Source organism: Mya arenaria, chromosome 14, assembly GCF_026914265.1.
Source record: "Mya arenaria isolate MELC-2E11 chromosome 14, ASM2691426v1".
Taxonomy (NCBI): domain Eukaryota; kingdom Metazoa; phylum Mollusca; class Bivalvia; order Myida; family Myidae; genus Mya; species Mya arenaria.
The window spans coordinates 29,805,114-29,826,558 of NC_069135.1; the positions used below are offsets into that span (position 1 = coordinate 29,805,114).

Genomic DNA, 21,445 nt, shown 5'->3' on the forward strand with positions numbered 1-21,445 from the left:
ACCTTTGAGAATATTGATGGGAAGGCAGTAAGAACTGATTCCAACAACTCGAGCCCGAATGTGCGGGTCATCTCCGTCATTCCCTGCAGCCAGTAAGGCTGATCAGCGTTTACCAGCTGACAAAGATCCTGTAAGAAACAAAGCATGGAGGGTGATGTGGGGTAGACATATAGGTGACCACCTCTGCACCAAGGCATGTTTCATTAAAGATCTTAGTCCTAAGCTGAAATCACCTAAGTATCATAATTTGGTTAATTCTCTATTTATTTGTATAAAGTGAATTTAAACCAGTATTTCAGTTGAAAATGAAGCTGAGAAAATAAATAAAATCCACTCCCTGTAATGTTCCTACAGATTGTAGAATGTTGAAGTGACAAGAAAGATCCTTTAATAAAACAGGCTCCAAGAGGTTGTACATTCTAGCCCACAAGGTGCAGTTTTCTCAATGCCTCTCAAAATGGACACTTACTACTGGCATTTATCTTGGAAAGGGAATGAGTTTGATTTCTATAAGCCATCACATTTTGTCATTATCAAGCTTACAAAATAAGTTTAATCTCTGAAACTTATCTAGATCAGCATTTTGTAATAAGACCTGTCAAAACTGGTATTACTAAATGAGCTAAACTTTTTATCAGTATGTAACTGGGGTTTTGTTATGTATATATCAGTCCAGTCCACCTTCAGAGCAAAAGGTCATGTGTTTGATCCCAAAGCTTCAGAGCAATTCGTAGTGAATGACATTAGTCTATGACATTAATACTAATTGTGCAATTTTATTTCACAAGAGTCTTCTTTTGCTTTCTGTTTTTTTCTTGTTTAAAAGAAAAATACCATAAAACATTATTTGAATTAAGTACCTGAAAAAGCAAGTAAGCATCCCCTGCACAGGGCCTCAAAGAGTGGGGAGCATTGCTGGAACCTTTCTTCAGTTCCTCTTCAGATATTTTGATTGATGTGTCTGGAAACATGAAGATATATGACAAAAATCTAAAACAAGCAATAGGTTTTTGTTAACAAATTATTTTAACACTTCAATATTTTGCAAGTATGGATATTGTTCCCTTCTCTTTATTCTTCTTGTATTTCTGAATGTAATAGTAATACTCATATCTAAAATCAATACATGCATATGTATAACAAACATAAATTTTGAGTTATATTTATAAACATTTTACTTCTTACTTAATAACAGAAAATATTAATTACTGATAGCAAGATTGTAACCGTGTATATAAATAAATAAATAAAATATTGACTGGTGGGTCCTAAAATATTAACAGTAATCAACTATTATCATACTATCTCATAAGGTAGAAATATTGTGATTTCAGCAAAATTGTTTTAAATCAAACACGGTATCCTTCATAAGAACCATTGTTATCGATATTTATTCATCCATTTTGTTAAATTAAAACAATTATATTAATTAGGTTCATCTTTTTTGGGAGTAAGCCTCTTTAACTTTCAAAAACATCACTCATGCTCATCTTTGTATAGGTGGACAAAACCCCCCTCATTATTTTAACAACACAGACAAAACAGTCCCTCAGATTTTGAAAGGTCGTAAAAATAACCTCAAAGGTTTTAAAAAGAGTGGACAAAAATAGTGAGTGGGAGGTGTTTCGTCAGTGGGTGTTTGTTCTGCTCCTGCTAAACAAAACTATACCCTGTGGTTGTAATTTATCCTCGGCAATGACCCGTTCAAACACGATGCTGACAAGGTGTTTGATGGCCGCCGCTGCTGTATTGTTGGTGGTGCTGTCTTTCGTGAAGTGTAGACGTAGACATAACACCATTGCCTATAAAGACCAAAATGAAATGTTACGCGATGTTAATCAATATTTATTATGACAATCGCTTTGCAACAACAAAATTAATGAATGTGAAAAAATAAAACAATTAGTTATTCTTTAAAATTTTGTATTTGAAAAGAAAAACATATAGAATCTTTCAAATTTTAAATTTTAAACTGACTTTTCTAGTTAAATACCACAGTTATTGTTACAATTTTATATCATAGAACATGCAGACTCTGACTGTAATAAGGAGGTAAAATTGGATCCAGAGAGGTTGATTTTCGAATTTGGCATATATCTCGTATATGTGTATTATGATTTGACAACAAAAATTTGATTTTTATTTTGCAAAAGGGGTAAATTTAGAGGGGTTTCACAAGCAGTACATTTAAACTATCTCCAGTCGAGTTCACATGTCTGAAAAATGTGACCATACATATAAATATTGGTCTGTCAGAAGGCTTATACCAATATGCAGCCAGTTTGAAGACTGTGTATTACCTTTGACAATGACTCATGTTGAACCACAAAATTTGTGGTGATAAGCAGTATGGCTGTCTGTAGTAGCTTCAGTTCCTCTAGCCCTGCCTCCATTAAACCCCACAGCATTGTCAACACCTCATCTGCTGCTGTCTAAAAGATTAATGTATTCATATATATGATTTTTTGTAGAACATTTTAATTTTACAAGGGTTTCTTTTTTAGTGAATTTTTCATGAATCAGGTATATCATGGACTTTAAACCTAGCAGAAGATTTTATTCACCATTGCTTTTCATAATGGCATCACAAAAAATTGTACCATGTTAAATTAAGGCAATTTACAGTATTAAAGGGTTAATGAGGCAGTAGCCTATATGTTTTTAATATGGTAATGTTAATGCAGAGATAAAATAAGCCATGTACACACATTCAGACTAGCACTTATATGAACACTGAATATTCCTAAGAAATCAACAATAAACTTTAAAACAGCGAATCAAGTTCAGGAACACAATTTGAGTCAGTCTGTAAATATAAGTGGTTCTGAAATTATAACAGGTATTGTTATAACTATATGTTTTAAGTAACAAATTTATAGAGAGCATCGTAAATCTGCACTCTCGCAGATTAAACGTTTTGACAACGTTTTGTCTTTAAACTAGGGATGGCAACGAGTAGTAAAATTGGTACTCGAGTACTCGGACAATCTTTCGATCGAGTACTCAGGTACTCGATTACTCGGAAAAAAAGAATTTGTTTTTGGGAAAGACAAGATCATGTATACATGTATCGTTCATGGCGTATATAATGCACGTTGGTTGTACTATTGGTCATTTTCATCTTTAAATTAGACTTTCATTATTTACTTGTAACAGGAAATTAAATAAAAGGAAAACAAATGCTGTTTCGTGCTTTTAATTTTGTCTTTTTTCATTTCATATTAATTATTTTACATATAAGTATGCACTGCAAATTATCTACAATAAAGCTGGAAAGTTAAACCCGGATTTTATTCGAGCGTCTAGATAGTCGAGATTTATAATGAACATCAATCATAATTACAATAAATGAAAATTAATAGCTTACATAAAAAATAAAAAACGAATTACTTTGTACTGTATTATTGTTGTTTACCTCATTAATATTCATAATTCTTGATTTAAGATATCATCCAATCAATTGTGATAATCATTGCAAAAATAGTTAAAATACGGCCATTAAGAAATCAATCCTCGTAACGGTCACTACTCGTTAGCGTCCATTGTTTGGTGAAAGGACTCTGATTGGTAAACCATAGAATTGTGTAGGTGAAAGATCCGCTATCAAAACTTTGACATCAGGCAAAAAAAAAAATGTTTGTTTAGGGTAACCTTCCCAAAATTTCTAGGTAGTAGGTAAGGATTTTTTTTTTCAAAATCTGTCGTAAGTTAAGAGTGTTTTCTTGCACATGGCAGTCTTTCCTACATTACTGTCATTGCCTGACTTTGTTTTATCAAATAAACAAAAATTCTGATTAAAATCTGCATTTATCCGCCCTTCGTAACTCTCTATTCGCTAACGAATATTTTTTTGGCTCAGAAACGGAAAAAAATAGTTAGGGTTGGCGCATTTTTATAGGTAGGGTCGGGTTACCCGAATCAGACATTATTTTTTTTTAGGCCTCAGTGATAATTGGAAATAGGGGCCCTTTGCTGACAGTTTGCAACTCCCAACTGATTTATTAGGGTCAATAGTGTACACAGCCGGGATTAGAGGGACCGTAAATTGTCCTCTTGTCAACTAACCAGATCCGTTATTTCGTTGGTAAATTGTGTATTTTGTGATTTTTATAGATTTTTTTCCAAGTACTCGAGTAGTGATTTTGTACTCGAGTACTCGGATGTTCGGTCGTGTACTCGAGTACTCGGGTACTCGTTGCCATCCCTACTTTAAACAAGCCAATTTGTGCAAAAAATCTGATCGCAGGTTTTCATATTTATCTTCAGAAATTGAGGTTTTATGCATTTATTTTAAAGAGTTAGTAACGCTTTCAGCCATCAATCATTAATTTTTGAAGGTTAATATGAAAAAATATGATCTGGTCTTTTGTCAGCAGTCTGATATCACTATTTTTCAGATATGTACGCAAACTTTGTCTCATTCCGAGATAAAAAAAGAAAAAGTTGTCAAAATGGTAAAACTGTGAATTTCTTTTTTATATAATTATGTAAAACAAGACAAATCATCATCCCTGACCAGTACTGCCACCTTGGCTTTAATTAAGTTAATGTAAGCCTACTATGGAGATTGCTTCATGTGAGATCATCCTCTGGACGGCAGTCAGACATATCGGAATGAGCTTCACGTTCTTTGTCTCACACCCCAGCACAAATGGATGTAAAATCTCCGCACTGGATGATACCAGACCTGGAATGGCAAGAGGTTGAAGGTATTTGTAAGCACTATCAAAACAAAGTGTAGGACATAATTTCCCCTCAATTCCCCCTACCAAAATTTTGCAGAGTTTGATTCTTGGCAGAAATATTGTCAAATTTAATGATATACACTTTATACGATACGTTTATGGTAATAACTTTCAAAAACGGTAATAAAAAGTTAATATGGGGGTTTTTCTTTGCAAAAAATGGTGGGCAATCTTGTTGGACACCTTTAAGCAGAACTTTTCTATCTATATGCAGCAGTGCAATGATTTCAACAAAAGTTGAACTAATTATATAATATCCAAACCCGAGTAAAATTTACTTACACATTTTTCTTTACAAACAATAAGAGTAACATGGGCAATGAAGAGGCCTGTTTATTTGAAAACATTACTAGTTATCAAACATGGCAGTTTTTTTACATGTGTATTCTATAGAGAAAATTGCACTGATAAGAGGCCATATTAACATATATTTAGAGGTAAAACAATAGCCAAAAGTGTTTAATTGTACTTTCAGACTAACTAATCATTTAGCGATTTCTGGCACATAGTGGAATTTGTTTATATGTAAAACATCATTTAAGTATGCTGATACTTTAATGATAGAAATTACAAATACAATGAATACAAGATTTAATCAGAAAATTCAATTGACTACATTGTCTTGCCAAAGGCTCTCACATAAATTTTAACCAAATTTCACATTGAATAATAATGTTAAACTTGATTTGATTTCTCTAATTTACACTACATTCAATTCACCTGTAATCAAGGCGTCCCCTTTTGCAGATATGGTTCTGAGCTTCAACTGAACTTTTTCCGAAGCCTGAAAACGAAATAAATGCATTTAAACACTAGTTTGATGTGAGTTAAAACAGCTACATGATGACTGTTTATAACCTATTATGTAAATTATTTTGTGAGTATTACTATGTAAAGCTGTAGGTAGGGTTTTAGCCAGGTTTTAAAAAAGATGGGGAAATGAAGAAGAGGGACAGGGTGTTAAGTGAGAAAAGGGCACAATTTATAGGGCTGTAAGACCTTGAACATCATGATTTTGACAGAAAACATTAGGTATTGTATTTAATTGAAGCAGTACTAGGTTTCTATTATCAAATATATAAAGTTTGTATGTATTTAAAATATTGTGTAGGTTTTTTTATATCAAAAGAAATATTTGACAATCTGAAGCATTTATAATTCTTAAATGAAGGCTAAAACATGGACATGCCAGTCTCCATGAGTGCAGGTGGGTGCTACCAAAATGGACAGTGTGCAGCACCATTCCATAACACTTAAACTAAAATAAAACTGATGGTACATCATTCATGTTTTGTTACCTTTAAATGAAATCATCAAAACAAAAAGAACCTTAAACAAGGGCTTATTGTAAGGATGTAACCCCTTATATTTCCATATAGAGCTACATCTCCCTTTCATTAAGCCCTTGCTTTCTTCTGCTGATTATAATACATGTACTTCTATAAATTCAGATGTTTATCATATATTTCCAGAAAAATAAATGAAATCTCTGCAAACAGCATTGAGTTATTCATACTTTTTGTTGTCAAGAAAATATTACAGTTACATATTTAAGGTAATCTCAATCTCAATGAAATACCTCTTTCACATTTGGATATTTCCTCTTTCCTTCTGTAGACAGCAGCCTCAGGTCACTCTGTAGATTCTCAAACAGTTTCTTGGCGACTGCAGGATCCTTCATATTGCCAGCAGTAGCCATGGTGATGATTTACGATAAATGCTTTTCCAGGGAAAATTTGAATGTACAAGAGGCTAAGCCAGTGTACTGGACATACCTCGAAGTAATTCTGAAATTAGAGTGTAATAAAATTGTATTAAAAGTATATATACAATTTTCGATCAAAAGCTTAACTTATAGTAATTTTTGGCTGTTCCATTACATTTTTATGTACATGTTCCAGACTAAATATCTTATTTGGAAATGCAACTTTGAACTGTACATCTTGCAAGTTCCATTATTGAGAACTTTATTTCATTACCAACATACATGTTTATGTTTCCCTAATATTTCTATACCGAAACTAGTATAAGAATATTTGCATTAAAATTTACAACACCCTTGTTATTGCATGACATCATCTTACTGTAACCAAGCAAACATATACACTGTATTAAATTGTAAACCTGCTAATGTAACAATTTATCATATTATGTACTACAAGTAATTGAGGTTGTTGACATTGTTCCAAACTCAAATGATCAGTCACCATTTATCTTTCAAATATGAATAAATAATAGCAAATGAACAACTGCACAATCCATCCAACACCATCTCTGCAAGTTGTATGGCCAGCCAAATCTTACTGGTTATTTGGATAGTGGGATTTTTAAACGTCAGAAGTTTTTAGAATCCTAAATTCTATGATTCTGTCCCTGTTAGAACATACATAAACACCGTTTTGCAAATAAATGAGAAATAGTTATTAACATAATGTAATAAATGGTAATTAATTACTAATCATTCGTTAACAACATAAACTCACTGCAAAAAAAAAATCAGCAAAAATATTTCTAGAATTAGGGATGTTGAATTTTTTTTTGACTTAACAGAAAATGGCAACTTGACCTTTTAAATAGGCTATTTGCAAAAAGGCTCATATCAAGACCCCCTCCCCAGCTAGCTGCGAAAGGGATTTCCGTGTTTTCAAAACAGAAACTTATATGGATTGAATTGAATTGTCACTGAATAAAAGGTTAGTTGTGCCTAACACATTCATTAAAATACGTTCATATTCATCTTTGACAAGCAAAATTGAGCCACATTGTCGGCAAATCTGGGACTCAGATTCATTCATACATGTATATCTTTAATTTTCGGATTTGTTTCCAGTAGCATTTATTACCAGAGCAATGAGACGAAGAGCAATTAAGGGGAGGGGTCGAACATGTTATAAACTTGGATGAATTTACAAGCAGCTCAAATCAGCTGTTACACATACGGTGGCAGTTCAAATTGTTAAGATCCTGGCCGGATGCATTTAATTCCTTAGTGAGTTATGATCTGGCGATTTCAGGTGACATGACCACTGATGACCCATACACTAAAATTAGTAATATTTTGACAGCACGTTTAAAGCAAAAATAGCGCGTGACATCGGTCATTTCATACTTACTGTATGTTATATATTGGCCCAGAATTATATATCTGTACAAACAGTGTAGAAAACAAGTACAACGTTAAAAATAACATAGAACGACGTGAAATTTTTGACGTTTCGACGTAGCCGATTACTACAACGAATAAGTCAAACGTATTCCGCATACACACCTCTTTGACTGGTTTATTTTCTCACAGTAAAATCTGGTTTTTCGAAAGAATGTAAACACACAAAAGTAAACCCGTCAGAATAGTAAAATGCAGATGGAATTCTGATGACGTAAAACTGCTGACCACATATTCAAAGAAGTGTTTGCGAAAACCGTTAACGATGTAAACCATTTTGTGTCAAATCACAATTTAAGGCGAAAATTAAAAAAAAAAATAGTGTGAGTCACAATGCTATAGTGACCATTTTACACAGAATGAGTGGAGATATTACAGAGTAAGTTACAGTTCGTTTCAAATATTAACCTTATATATATAATCATTAACGCAAAATAACACATGCTCAACGTTCAAATGAAGCTTGCTGTTAAGCAAATAAACAAACACACAAACAAACAATTGTTTAATCAACGTCTCATCTCTTTACATATAAATAAACAAAGAGTATACATTGTACAGTCGAACCCCGTTGGCTCGAACTGGGTGTAAAGGACCCATTTCTTTATACATAAAGTAATGATTCCCGTTTGGCTCGAATGTTCTGAGGCTTGAGGTATTTTAACCAGTCCCTGTGAGTTCGAGTCAACGGGGTTCGACTGTAGTATCATAACAAAAAGCATGCACATTATTTACTTGTATGCTAAAAGCCAGTCTGATAAAAATATGAGACTCAGAAAGGAATGTAAAACACTATCTGTATTAAACTTGTACATTAAATGTAGTTACATGTAGATGAGTGAAGGAGACCACTCTTCCCATTTAGGAAAAGTCTAGGTATAAACCTGCACTCTGGTTTTTCAAAATTAAATGTAGTTACATGTAGATGAGTGGAGGAGACCACTATTCCCATTTAGGAATAGACTAGGTATAAACCTGCACTCTAGTTTTTTTCAAATTAATAAGTTAATAGAAAGTTAAGATGCAACTCCCCAGCGGGTTATTGGGGAGCATGCGCAGAGTACTAGTTAACTTTAGAACATATACGAGGCCATACATCATATTCAACGGAGAAGGCGCAATGACACACTTACATTGGAAGTGAAGCCCTAGAATGCGGAATCAAGCCAGTCTCGACATGTTAGTGAACACCGTTAAGGTAATGGGTGGTTAATATTTTAAGCAACTGTACTTATAAAAAGGAGTGTATACTGTATCATAATGAATAATTAGTGTCCAGTTAGTGCCCATGCATAGTGATGGTATTTGTTTAGTTGAATGCCTGTACTTATTTGTTTCTTATTGTGTTTCCAGCGAACTGGTATCAGTATTTAGAATAGCTGACCTGACCTTATCTTCTGTAAACCAAAACATGATAAACAACAGACATTTGACATTTGGAATTTCACTAAAAGCACCGGCGGATTGAGGGCGCATCCTCACACTCAACGTGTTCGGAGTTGACGCATTCCGTCGACGTCATAAACTCGAAACATGATTCCCCGCCGTTCATAACCTTGTGTTATAGTTGTCAAATCATTAAAGTAGGGATGCAAACGAATATTCAAATATTCAATCAAACGTTTGGTATTCGAATGTCAAAATCGGTATTCGAATATTCTAATATTAACTTGATTAAAGCGATCGTTATGAACTCGTTTACCGTGTACTTTAAATTGGACATTAACACAGATCGGGTTATTTTGTCACTTATTATGTTTTACAAGTACATGTATGTGTTAAGAGGAATGGAACATTCAGCCAGTTTACATTAAACCTTTTCGAATTTGTAGCAGAGTTATAAGCCAGGAATCTCCTTTTATATGATACCATCGAGTCGATGTATATTAAACCAAATTGTTAAATATATTTAACAATCATTTGAGTTTTGGTTTCACCTTTCCTACATAATCCATAAAGCGTTTAAAATGCTTGTCTTCAAATCCATTAAGATACACTTAATATATTATGTGTGTACACTGTGAATTTATTCATGTATTTAATTGGACTAAAAAGTATGTATAATGATTACAATCATTGATTAATTTTTAATTAATCTATGACATGTACAAGTAAAATACAATGTTTTAATCCGACAGAAAAAGCAAACAGTCTCATAACAGAAATGAGTAAGCATTCCATCTCAACTTAACCTGTATAACTTCATGTAAAGCAACATGAGCTATCCAGCTACACATTAATCAGATTGAGTTGCAGACCAATGTTAAACTACATAATTTTGTTGATAACCCTGTCAATGTCATAACCCAAAGACGGAAACTTGGTTGATCGTGTGACGTTGCGTGTCACGGGCTGAAGGTTTGTTTAGGCCTTGATCCGTATGCTACGGATCATGGTCCAAATTTCGGATGGCTATTTTTGTAGTTTCTATTGCAATCTGACAAATGTGGTGAAGACCGTCAATGTTGTGAACCGGGACAGACTGCCGTTGACCTTGGCAAATTGGAAGGGATGCATGAAGAAGTCAAAATTAAGCAAGAGTACAGAGATCAGGGACACTAGGTCTTTTCTCTCTCAAAATTTCAATAGAAATCAATAATATGTCAAATGGGAAAGTAATATTTGCATGAGGCGATGAAAAGGCTTGTATGCATTCTCTGGCAGAATTTTGGGACAACATTTTTCAAGAATTCGCTGTATTTATTATAAAAGTGCCTTAGCTAAGAAAGAATTTTGAGTGAATGTGTGGCTGGTTGTAGCAAACTTGCATCACTTTGGATGGATCAAACATCGGGATTTTTCAGCGAAGTAAAGCTGCGCATTCATAGAACAGTGTCTATTGGCCGCAATCACAAGACGGTGTCAATACTTGAATACGACATAAATTCTGCAATGACATCACGAAAATTTGAATATAATAGATACATGACATTAAAAATCAGAAATTCTATATGAGACTGCTTGAACGGAACACATGATTAACTGATATATAGAATTGCATTTACGCCCGAAACTTGCGCAGTTTCGCATTATCGCCCCGCTACTTAGAGAATTTTCGCCCCGCCACTTAGCGCATTTTCGCCCCGACATGGGGTGGGTTTCGATGTCGCGAATATATTAAATCACGAAATAGCAGAAATCAGCCACCGTAGTTGTTGTTGTTGTTTAGCTTTCACAAATTCTCAATTTAGCGATCTACTCACTATAGTTAAGATACTGAAAAAATGTCAAAATTAGCCCATCCTTGCGGATATTTAATATAATACGGCTTTACAAAGTGAAGTGGTGGCTATGTAGGAATCACGTACGTCGTCACGTCCGTGGGTCCTTCAGACCGTCTGTTGGTCGGTCCGTCCGTCCCGTTTTTGCCCTGTCCAATTCTTTCTCATTCATGGTCAGATTTTAACATTATTGGGCAGAAATGACCACAATCTAGCAGTGCTAAGTTCTTATTATTTGACTACGTTGGTGTTTAATGCTTAATTATAAAGAGACTAATGCGTTTGTATGTATACATATATAAATTTACAGTTTCATGTTTTCATGTACATTAATTTCCTTAAAAAGGAGGCCATTAAACTTTGTATTTTATTTGTTCTCATCCAATGAAAAAGTTACGTGATATTATTGTGTTATAAGAGTATAACCCAGTGTTGATACTCCCTCCCGAAGTGAAAATATACACGTTTAAAGGACAGTTTTATAATATTTATGTTAATGAACACTACTTTTTGAGTTATAGAGGGATATATATAAAAATTATATTAACATAATTTTTACATTATCTCCCAAAACATGACAAATCGAAGAAACACGATTTAAACATATTTTATCCAAGTTTTCAGCAATTTGCAACATCATTATACCCAGTATCATGTATGTTATCAGGGTGAATTAGTTTATCTCGTTTTTGTCGGCATAATCGTCAGCAAAATAAAACTGGCTGTCAAAATTCAGACCAAGGTGTTCCAACTTAGGTCATGTGATGATAATAAAGAAAATGGCAGAAGTCTTGCAAGAAAAACGCAAAAAGAAAGTAAGTTACTTTTCACTTGTCATTTTGAATATATCTTTATTATTGCAAGTGAAACATACCGTAAATATAAAATGTGTCATAACTACATTGTTATGTAAAATATATGTTGTGCGCAGTTACAAAAATGCGATCAGCTGATTGGCAACTAAACAATGAGAATGCCTTCAACTGTTCAATAACTGAATAACTTGATGAGTTGCAAAGAATGTTGGGGTTATAATACACATGACTTGATGATGGCTTGGAATAATATATACCTGGTATAGAAAAAACACATATGGCAGGACCAGAAGAAGCATAGCAGGCTTAACAACACTGGCGATAAAACCATGTTCGCTTTGCATCTCATTTAATTCTTAAATAAACAGATCAATAAAATCAGATTCTGAAGTTAATTCTCTACACAATTGTTTCTCTGAAAGCCATTTGAAATTTAAAAAAAATAATGAATTCATGTGCATCACAAGTCTGGAAGGTTACATCTGAAACACGTAATATTTACCTTCCACCTAAGCTGCACTCTCACAGATGGACCATTTTGACAGCTTTTTAATTTTTTGTCTTAGAATGAGCCTATTTTTGTGTAAAGGTCTGAAAACAAGTGATATAAGACTGCTGACAAAAGCTCAGATTGCGGTTTTACAAGTTTACGTACGAAAATTGATGTTTTATGCTGAAGAACTCATTTTCTTAAAGCGTTTAAAAAAAATAAGTAACCCTTTTAGCTAGAAAACTTCAATTTTCAAACATATGTTTTAAAAACTTTGATCTGATATTTGTCACCAGTATTTTATCAGTGTTTTCCAGCTTTTTACGCAAAGATAGGTTCATCCCAAGACAAAAAAAAAAAAGTTGTCAATATGGTCAATCTGTGAGAGTGCAGCTTTAAGGAGCAGTTACCACAATTTGCTCAATGTTTATTCTGTTTCCCTCACATTTCAGATCAAGAAGAAGAGATCAGAGAATGAAGACATAGCAGAGGGCATTCCTGATATTCCAGATTTTGCAGATCTTTTAAAAGATGTTACAGAAAGTCCAGACATAAAAACAAAACCAAAAGAGACTGTAAAACCAGCTGTAACTGTAGTTACAGAAGCAAATAAAGCTGATGTTGCAGAGGGTTCAGCTAAAATTTCAGACAATGCTTCAAGTAAAGTATTGACAGCTGAAACAAATGACAATGATACTGCTTTTACAGCAGAAAACACACAGGAAGAAGAAAATGAGAATGATAAAGAGTCAGAAGAAAAGACTGAGTGTGAGGAAACCAATGATATTGGAAAAGAGGTTGAAAATCAAAACGATGTGACAGCTACATCTCCTTTGGTTGAATGTTCTGGTGAAACCTGTGTAGATGTATTAATGAAAAACAAAAATGAAGATGCAGTAGGTGAAAATATAGAGCCAGAAGAAGTGGAAAGAGAACAGCCTAATCCTGAACCTGACATTAACACTGAGAGAATTTCAGGAGTGCATGAGGAACAGCCAGCTTGCAAGCTGTACCCTGACATATCAGAGCAGCTGGAACAATTTATGAAGGAAGAGCAACAGGTTTGCTGGTTTACTTAAACTTGACACACATCCAAAATAAAGTTCAACACAAAAGTGTATATTTTTCAAATTCATGCATGATATGGTATTTCATTGGTAAAATTAGTGTTTGAAATTATTTTGATTTTGTCTATAGCCCAAATGTGTCAAAGCAATTTTAGCAAGTGGTTTGAAATAATACAATCATACCCTTAAACTAATCTGAAAAACGTTTTGTGCATTTTACCCAAGTGGTCCAATGTTTCATATTTTAGATACACATATTAGATGTTCCAATCACTGAGACAAATGTTGATGAATTAAAAGATGATGCACAACTAGAATCTCCATCTGAGACACAACCAGTGGAAACCTACAACCCCCGGATTATAGATGCTTCTGCTCCACCACCAAGCGTTAAAGAGCATCAGCCATCAGAGCAGAAAATTACAGATACTCAATCAAGGGAGATAATATCAGGTTAGTCTTTTTGCTGCTAATGCACCAGTCAATTGTATCAACGCCCCCCTCCCCACCCTGCTGGGACAAACTGCTGGTAAATTCCCCGCCAAATGTCCCAGCACCCAGGGGACATCCAAGATAAGGCACATTCCCATTATTTTCGGCGTGAAAATCAAACCAGTGCATTCACTTGGCACTGCGGGCCACCTGGAAAGTAATAACATGGCCACTTTCTCTCCTGCTATGGCCAGTATATCCCTGGACCAGGGGAAGCCATGGTTACAACAGATTGGTGCATAAGTTTCTTATAATTAGTGGGTATGAATATTTTAATTCTTTAAAAACAATTATGTTTTATGCAGTATTTTTAGTAATTTATAATATGGTACCGATGAAATTTGATGAAACAACATACATTTTGTAATGATCAAGGTAAATGTCTATACTCTAGTGAAAATAAGATCGTTATCCTATTAGCAATATTGACAATTCCAGCTCCTCCATTTGTGGAGAGTAGGCCTCTTGCCCCTCATTATGAAGACACTGGTCAGGCTCATCAACATGTGGCTCCACGAGTTCAAAGACAGGATGAAATACAACCTTTGACCAGTGAACAGCTGAAATCTTTGTATTATAATGTTAAACTGGAGAATAATGAGGCTTACATTGACAAGTTTATTCAGGTACGCATAACAATAAGCCTCTATCTAAAACTAGACCTATTTAAATTTGCAATAGATACTGGTACATGTTTGCTTTATTCAGTAGATTGTATTGGCAATATTGATATGACAGAAACAATTCTATAGTTTTTATTTATGATGTGTATGTTACGTGTCATGCGATTGTGTCACTGTATCCTTGTGGTAAAAGGGATAATAGCCTTGTTTTTCTAGCTGTTTTTTTTTTTTCCTGCATGGAAGGTAGGTTTTGAAATTGTAACCTGATGGGTAACATTCATGCAGAATCAATTTGGTATGGCCTTATGAAATTCTTCAGCGCGAGATGAAACAAGAAAAGCACGAGTTCTACGAGATCTTACTTAACTACCAACGAGCACGACGCCATCTGTTAGACTGTGAGGCCACAATACAGACCTATCAGGAAGAGTACACGAAGAACCAGGCAGACGTTTGGATAACAGAGACCTGTACCACCAATATTAAGGTATAAGAGAGGAGTCTTATTCATGCACATGCACTGCGTTTAATCGAGATTATCTTGGCTATAATAGAATTTTATATGCTGACTCATTCAGTGACTGATCTCCTTTTATAGTCATTTTGGAATCTCAATTAAAAGACTGATAAAATGGCTGCCAGAATGAGTAAGAGGGTGTTGAACGTATCTAGTAAAACAGATGCAATTATGAATAAGGAAAATTGCACTACAGGCCTGGATTGTGTATTCATCTTTCTAGTAAAGGTTTTTTTGATGAAAAATATGCTGAATACTAAATTATAAGGATAACTAGAATTAGGCCTTGAATGTATTGAGTTCCAAAGAGCATTTCTAGTCAGGAAATTGATGAGCGAAGAAAGCTCTTGGAAGCTTGGGAGTAACTGTTCTAATGACACCTCAGAATCTTTTCCTTGGTAGTGCATTAAGAGGCTAACAAATTATTGTTTATTAAATGTGCTGAAGAACAATGTTTCATTACAATGGGTTTGCATGGCCAGATTAAAAAAATCTGAGTTTATTTGGAAATTAGTATTATTTTTCTAGAAAGGCAGTTAAATGAAAATGTTTGAAAATGATTTTCTATTGTGCAACAATGGAGAGTATATAGAAACATAATAACTTCATCTGAAAAAGTTGACTGATACGTCTGTTTTATTCCCAGGGAACATGTGGTGATGGTTACAAATGTCAGGGATCTCACTTGTACGAATCCGCAAAGTTGGACATTAACGCCCTGTCTTGTATGACCATGGCCTTGAAAAACATCCAAGAAACCATTCAGAATGAGCTGTCTCTGCACTCTTACTCCGCTCAACTCTCAAGGTATGTAAACAGTATTTTAAATACTTCCATAAATGGGAGGCCTCACAGTCTGTTGTATTTTCCGGCTGTGGCATAAGTACAGTACTGTTAAGACCAAACTTTACACTCTTGTTCACTAGGAGTGCACTAGTAGTGAACAATTTGTGCACTAAGGATAAACTAATGTAGTCTGTAGTTTATTAGATAAGCCAGTATAGATTTTCCTGGTCCACTCAGATTGGCCTTACTATATTGATTTAATTTAACTGATAAGATCATTTCCTCTAGCAGATTAACTTGTGATGAAACATTTTAGTATACTGCATTTATTGATGACTTTATGATGATCATCATTTAATGGGCCAGTAACTAAAGACAATGGGTTTCTACCCAGCATTTACTGGTCATATTTGTCAACTTTTTAATTCTAATGTAGGTGAAATAAGAATAAAACATTTCTTAAATAAATCCAATAAATATTCTTTGTAAGCCAATATTTGAAAATAGGGGTGTTATCAATATAATTGTGCTACTATTGTAACATCCAAACATTTGTTTTGGTAATTCAGACATTTAATTAAAGTCAATTAGTGATTACAAAGTAATAATTCTGAATCCTTAGTAAATAAGTGAACAGCACTATTATATATTCAAACAGTGAATGCAAAACCAATGCTTATGATAAAAAAGGTAATTGTAATTTAAAAGTAGAAAAAAATGCATGCAGTGTTGAAAAAAAATACCTTGCCTTAATTAGATTTAAAAATAGAAGCTCAGGCTATTTCTTCAGAAACAGATTTTTCATATATGCATTACATTATAACTTCATCAAAAAGTTTATAAATACTAATCTAGATGATATTGCAATTGTCTGTAACTTTCCTGTATAGATGTTACGTAACTATATTCACGATTAATTTCATTACTTTTCATAAATAAACATCTTAAAAGCCTAGTTTGAGCATTTGATACTGAATGTATCTATTTATCTTTATCTATAAAAAGAGCACTAACGGGAATTATCCTACCAAATGGCCCACTAACCAGGCTTTAATTTTGAATGTTTAGAAAATGATAAAATGCTTATTCATACTTTTGTAATGAGATTACCCATTGTAACAATGTTAGCCCCAATAGGTCGGGACAATAAACAATACACAGGAAGTATCAGGGACCCTGCTGTGATAACTTAAAAATGACAAAAAAAGGGAATTATCCTATGCATCCAACCATTAACCAGGCATTACAATGAATATGAGTTCTATTAAACTTACTATTTGATGTTAAAATACATGTTATGCATGGTTAAAATTAAATATATCTACTCTTAACAATTTGATTAACAAATGATGAAAAGTGTCCTAAAGAAATAGTGTGTTTTTTTAAATTTATAATGCAATTGCAAAATATAATTAATAAATATAAACTATTTTCCATCTTTTATAAAAAATATATGTTGTTAACATCTCTTCTCTAAAACCAAATTCGTAAGAAAATATTGAGTTGCCTAGTTTTAAGAAGATTGTCATGTTAATTCTCTGCTGTGTATCCCTTGTTTATTGCACTAGTGTCATTGCAGGGGCCAATTTCCTGTGTATTTGTTTATTGGCTCGGGGCCATTTGGAGGTGACACCATTTAGAGTAGAAAATAGCATTGTCCTATTAATACACAACCAATTCTTGCATAAACAATATGTGCATAGCCAATGTATTAATTTGACTGATGAGAAGTAAATAATAAACAAATAAAGTAACATTACATTTATGTTGTAGGATATAAATCATATAAATGGGATATTATTAATAATAACTAACATTAGTCTTATTCTTACTCTAAAGCATTGTTATAATGCTTTTAATATGATTTAAAAAGTTATCAAAATGAAACTGTAAGTCAATCACTGACAGATCTGAGATTTAAAAGACAGCAGGAGGCAATAAAGATAAAGATCAATACACAGAATTGTGTACTATGGGGGGGGGGGGGTGCTTAAAGAAGGCTTAGTGTAGCCTTCAATGGATAGTATTTCATTTAGTAATGAAGCAGGGGAACCAATTATACAAAACTTCTAAAATATATGTTTATCTATTATGTGTTTCAAATTAGAAATGCAATCAATAAATCTGGGTACAATTTAGAAAATGTACTATAATAATTAATGTTGTACTTATTTGATAATGATTGCTGTTAGGCTGTCACCTTAAATCACAATACATTTGTTAAACAAAAATAAACATAAAACTATAAGTTTAAGAATAGATGGAAGAAAATCTTGTTTTTTATAACCTTTGAATGAATCAACAATGGCACAACAATTTCACAGTTTGAGCTTGGAACAATAAGGTATGAACCTTGAGGATTACCTATTTTAAATAACGAACAACTTCATTATATCCTTGTAAAATGTATTGTTATTGTTAAAATAAAGGCTTATGAATTCATTTCATCATTATGTTCAATAAGTGTTTGAAGATGAAATCCTTTAACCCAGAACCAAAGTTATATCATTATACCTATCAATTAATATCAAAATAATGCAATGCATATTAATAAAGAAAACAAAAAACATTTAAATATCTTTGTTTGACAATTTCTTTTTTACAAAACATCAGATTTTTAATTCAATAAATCTATATCATTTACATGAAAGATCCAAATGGATTATAAGTATTCTCTATAAATTAATTAACATTAAAACATCTGTTTAAACTACACCCATCATTCTAAGTTTCACTGTAAAGATAGCCTTTATTATAGACTGAATAAACCTTATCTGGTCAGCCCCTTGTCTGCATTTAGTCTTTCCCTAGTCTTCCCCTTGTCTTACCCTAGTGCACTACGAAGTGCACTGATGGTGAACTGATAGTGAACAAGAAGTTCACTAACTGTCAAGTTTGGTCTTAACAGTACTGTATGACTATGGCATTGAAATGGTTAATGAACATTTTTATGATTATAAAGTTGGTGTAGGTTTATTTTATAAGCAATTAGAAATATAGCTTTCTATAAAACATGTAATTCAATGGCTTTTATGCTTGCAGTTATAGTAACAAATTGTTTACAGCGATTGGTAATCATGGACATTACTTTGAATTTTCATCAGCTATAAACACACAGTCAATTTTTAAGGCCATTATACACCTATAGATGTGATACTTGCATTTCTCCCTGTGTTGAATTGGAATGATTTCAGCAATTTTGATTACTATAATCGCCATCATTAGCATACTTAAGTATTCTGTGTTATTTTCTTGTTAAAAGTGTTGTTGTGTTTAAACATGACATGCTGTATTTGTGTACATGTGCTTTCAGGCTTCAGGTGGAATCCTACATCCATGACCTGTTTGCCAACTCACCAGATCTCATGGACATCCCGAAAAACCTTCCTGTCAGTGGTAAGTTTAATGATAAAGCATAAGAAGATAGTGATAGGCTGCCTATTGGTGATAACAACACTGTTTTCTGATCCACTTGACCAAACTATGCAGTAAGTGAAATTAGACCTTTTGATGAATTGTCATAAATTCTAATTCTCTAACCAATGCAGGGCTAATCTAGACCACTGCTGCAGACCTGTTTATTGATAATTCCTGCAATATATGGAATACTTTTGATTAGTGTTAATGTTTCCTTTATTAAAAATACATTTTCCTAAATTTAGCTCTTTCTTCACAGTGATTTAAGCAACAGTCCATAACATGATTGCCAACAGTGTGAGTTATATGTATATGTTAATTCCTGAAATACATATCTGCACAATATTTCCAGGTTGTGATCATCAGAGTCGTAATGTCAGACACCAGGTGGAGAAACTGCTTGACTGTATCTCGGTTCTGTTTGTGTTCCATCGACAGCCTATAGAAGATGAGGAAATGGTGAAAAACCTTCAGATCTGGACGGAAAGACTGGTATGTTAGAGATGTAATGTTAATAATTCATGTTTGGCTGAAAACTTAGATACAAATAGTAAGTTCTATAACAAATTCCTTGTGTGCCAAACAGTAATTAAGTAATGTTCCCAATTTCTTAAATTTTAAAATGTAAATAAATTGTGATATTTTTTTCTGTAAGACATTCTTTATTAAGAAGATTTTTGAGACAGATTTTGTTTAACATGATATATATTTCCTAGGTTGCACCACTTCTCCGTGTTGGCTTTTTTGAGGACCATCTTTTCATCCTGAATCATATCATGCGGTGTCCTTCTGGAATAGGAACCTGGGCCTCCATGTATATACAGGCCCCTCCTATCCCCAGTAACACAGACCCACAGGAAGGGCCTCTGATGTTTGGTAACACCCAACTGGACCATATGATAGCAGCTCTGTCGACTGTCCTCATACCCACCAGGTAATTAGGGCCTCCTTCTATATACATGCCTCTCTTATCCTGAGTTACACAGACCCCCAGGAAGGGCCTCTTATGTTTAGTAACACCCAACTGGACCATGTGATAGTAGCTCTGTCTACTGTCCTAATATCCACCAGGTAATTAGGGCCTCCTTCTATATACATGCCTCTCTTATCCTGAGTTACACAGACCCCCAGGAAGGGCCTCTTATGTTTAGTAACACCCAACTGGACCATGTGATAGTAGCTCTGTCTACTGTCCTAATATCCACTAGATAATTAAGTTCTTATATACAGATCCCTCCTATCCCAAGTAACAAAGACCCACATGAAGGGCTTCTGATGATTGGTAACATCCAACTAGACCATGTGATTGCAGCCCTGTCTGATGCCCTTTTACCAATTTGGTTATTAGGATCTTCGTGTATGTACAGGCCCCTCCCATCCTCAGTAAAACAGGCTCCCATGAAGGGCTTCTCCTGTTTGTTGACATGGCCATGGCTGTTTGGCAAGTTATTTTCAGGAAATCCTGTCATGTGCTTCAAAATTTTAAATACTATAATTATTTAAAATACTATAATCCTGTCTTTGCTCAACTGCTAACATGTAATTAAATGACAACTGGTGACCGGTCATGAGTTCATAATTTTGTTTTGAAATAATCGTAGACTGAAATGAAAACTTTGGTGCAAAATTCATAAAAATAATGAGAGACCTTTTTGTCTTTATATATAAAAACGATGCTTTTTAAATTAAATTTGTAATATTGACAGCTACCGGAATGAGTTCATGTGCCAGATGCAGAAATTGGTACAGACAGGGCGTGATAACAAGAATATTTCCTGGGTACTGGTGGATGAAGATGGGGATGAGGTAGGGCGTGTTTGCAGCTTTTCATAAACTCCTAAAATCAAATGAATGGTACAGACAAATCAAGATGACAAATTCATCTTGGTACAAGTGAAAATATGGTTAAATTTTTCCCTAAAGTTTAAAGGTCTTATTGAATAAAGTACAAGCTAAAATGATTATACAAGCTGTTCAGTATACTGACAGTATATTAATTCATTGAAATGAGACTTTTTGGATGAAAAAAGCCTAAATTCTTGTTCTATTGCTAGGCATCAAATTTTTTAACAAGCCTTGCTACATACAATTCAGAATTTGAGCAAGCCC

At 33.8% G+C, this 21,445-nt stretch overlaps 2 protein-coding genes across 6 annotated transcripts in view; one reads left to right on the top strand and one right to left on the bottom strand.

The window, feature by feature from the left end:
* Positions 1-7,996, bottom strand: part of LOC128216855 (protein MON2 homolog) — a 299,982-nt gene extending 291,986 nt beyond the window's left edge. For all 4 annotated transcript variants that reach the window (XR_008258148.1, XM_052923541.1, XM_052923539.1 and 1 more), the window contains exons 1-8: positions 7,859-7,996; positions 6,325-6,532; positions 5,466-5,529; positions 4,560-4,687; positions 2,301-2,432; positions 1,670-1,802; positions 861-961; positions 3-128 (exon numbers count right to left, since the gene is read on the bottom strand). Coding sequence is in view for 3 of the 4 variants with exons in the window: in XM_052923541.1 (XP_052779501.1) it covers positions 3-128; positions 861-961; positions 1,670-1,802; positions 2,301-2,432; positions 4,560-4,687; positions 5,466-5,529; positions 6,325-6,444 (804 nt within the window). In the remaining variant the exon portion in view is untranslated. The remainder of the gene's footprint in view (positions 1-2; positions 129-860; positions 962-1,669; positions 1,803-2,300; positions 2,433-4,559; positions 4,688-5,465; positions 5,530-6,324; positions 6,533-7,858) is intronic.
* A 3,858-nt stretch (positions 7,997-11,854) lies between these two features.
* Positions 11,855-21,445, top strand: part of LOC128217237 (ectopic P granules protein 5 homolog) — a 45,496-nt gene continuing 35,905 nt past the window's right edge. For both annotated transcript variants that reach the window (XM_052924219.1, XM_052924220.1), the window contains exons 1-10: positions 11,855-11,944; positions 12,887-13,495; positions 13,750-13,954; positions 14,432-14,619; positions 14,936-15,103; positions 15,780-15,940; positions 19,233-19,315; positions 19,689-19,828; positions 20,053-20,270; positions 21,043-21,142. In XM_052924219.1, the coding sequence (XP_052780179.1) occupies positions 11,894-11,944; positions 12,887-13,495; positions 13,750-13,954; positions 14,432-14,619; positions 14,936-15,103; positions 15,780-15,940; positions 19,233-19,315; positions 19,689-19,828; positions 20,053-20,270; positions 21,043-21,142 (1,923 nt within the window). In that variant the 5' untranslated portion in view covers positions 11,855-11,893. The remainder of the gene's footprint in view (positions 11,945-12,886; positions 13,496-13,749; positions 13,955-14,431; positions 14,620-14,935; positions 15,104-15,779; positions 15,941-19,232; positions 19,316-19,688; positions 19,829-20,052; positions 20,271-21,042; positions 21,143-21,445) is intronic.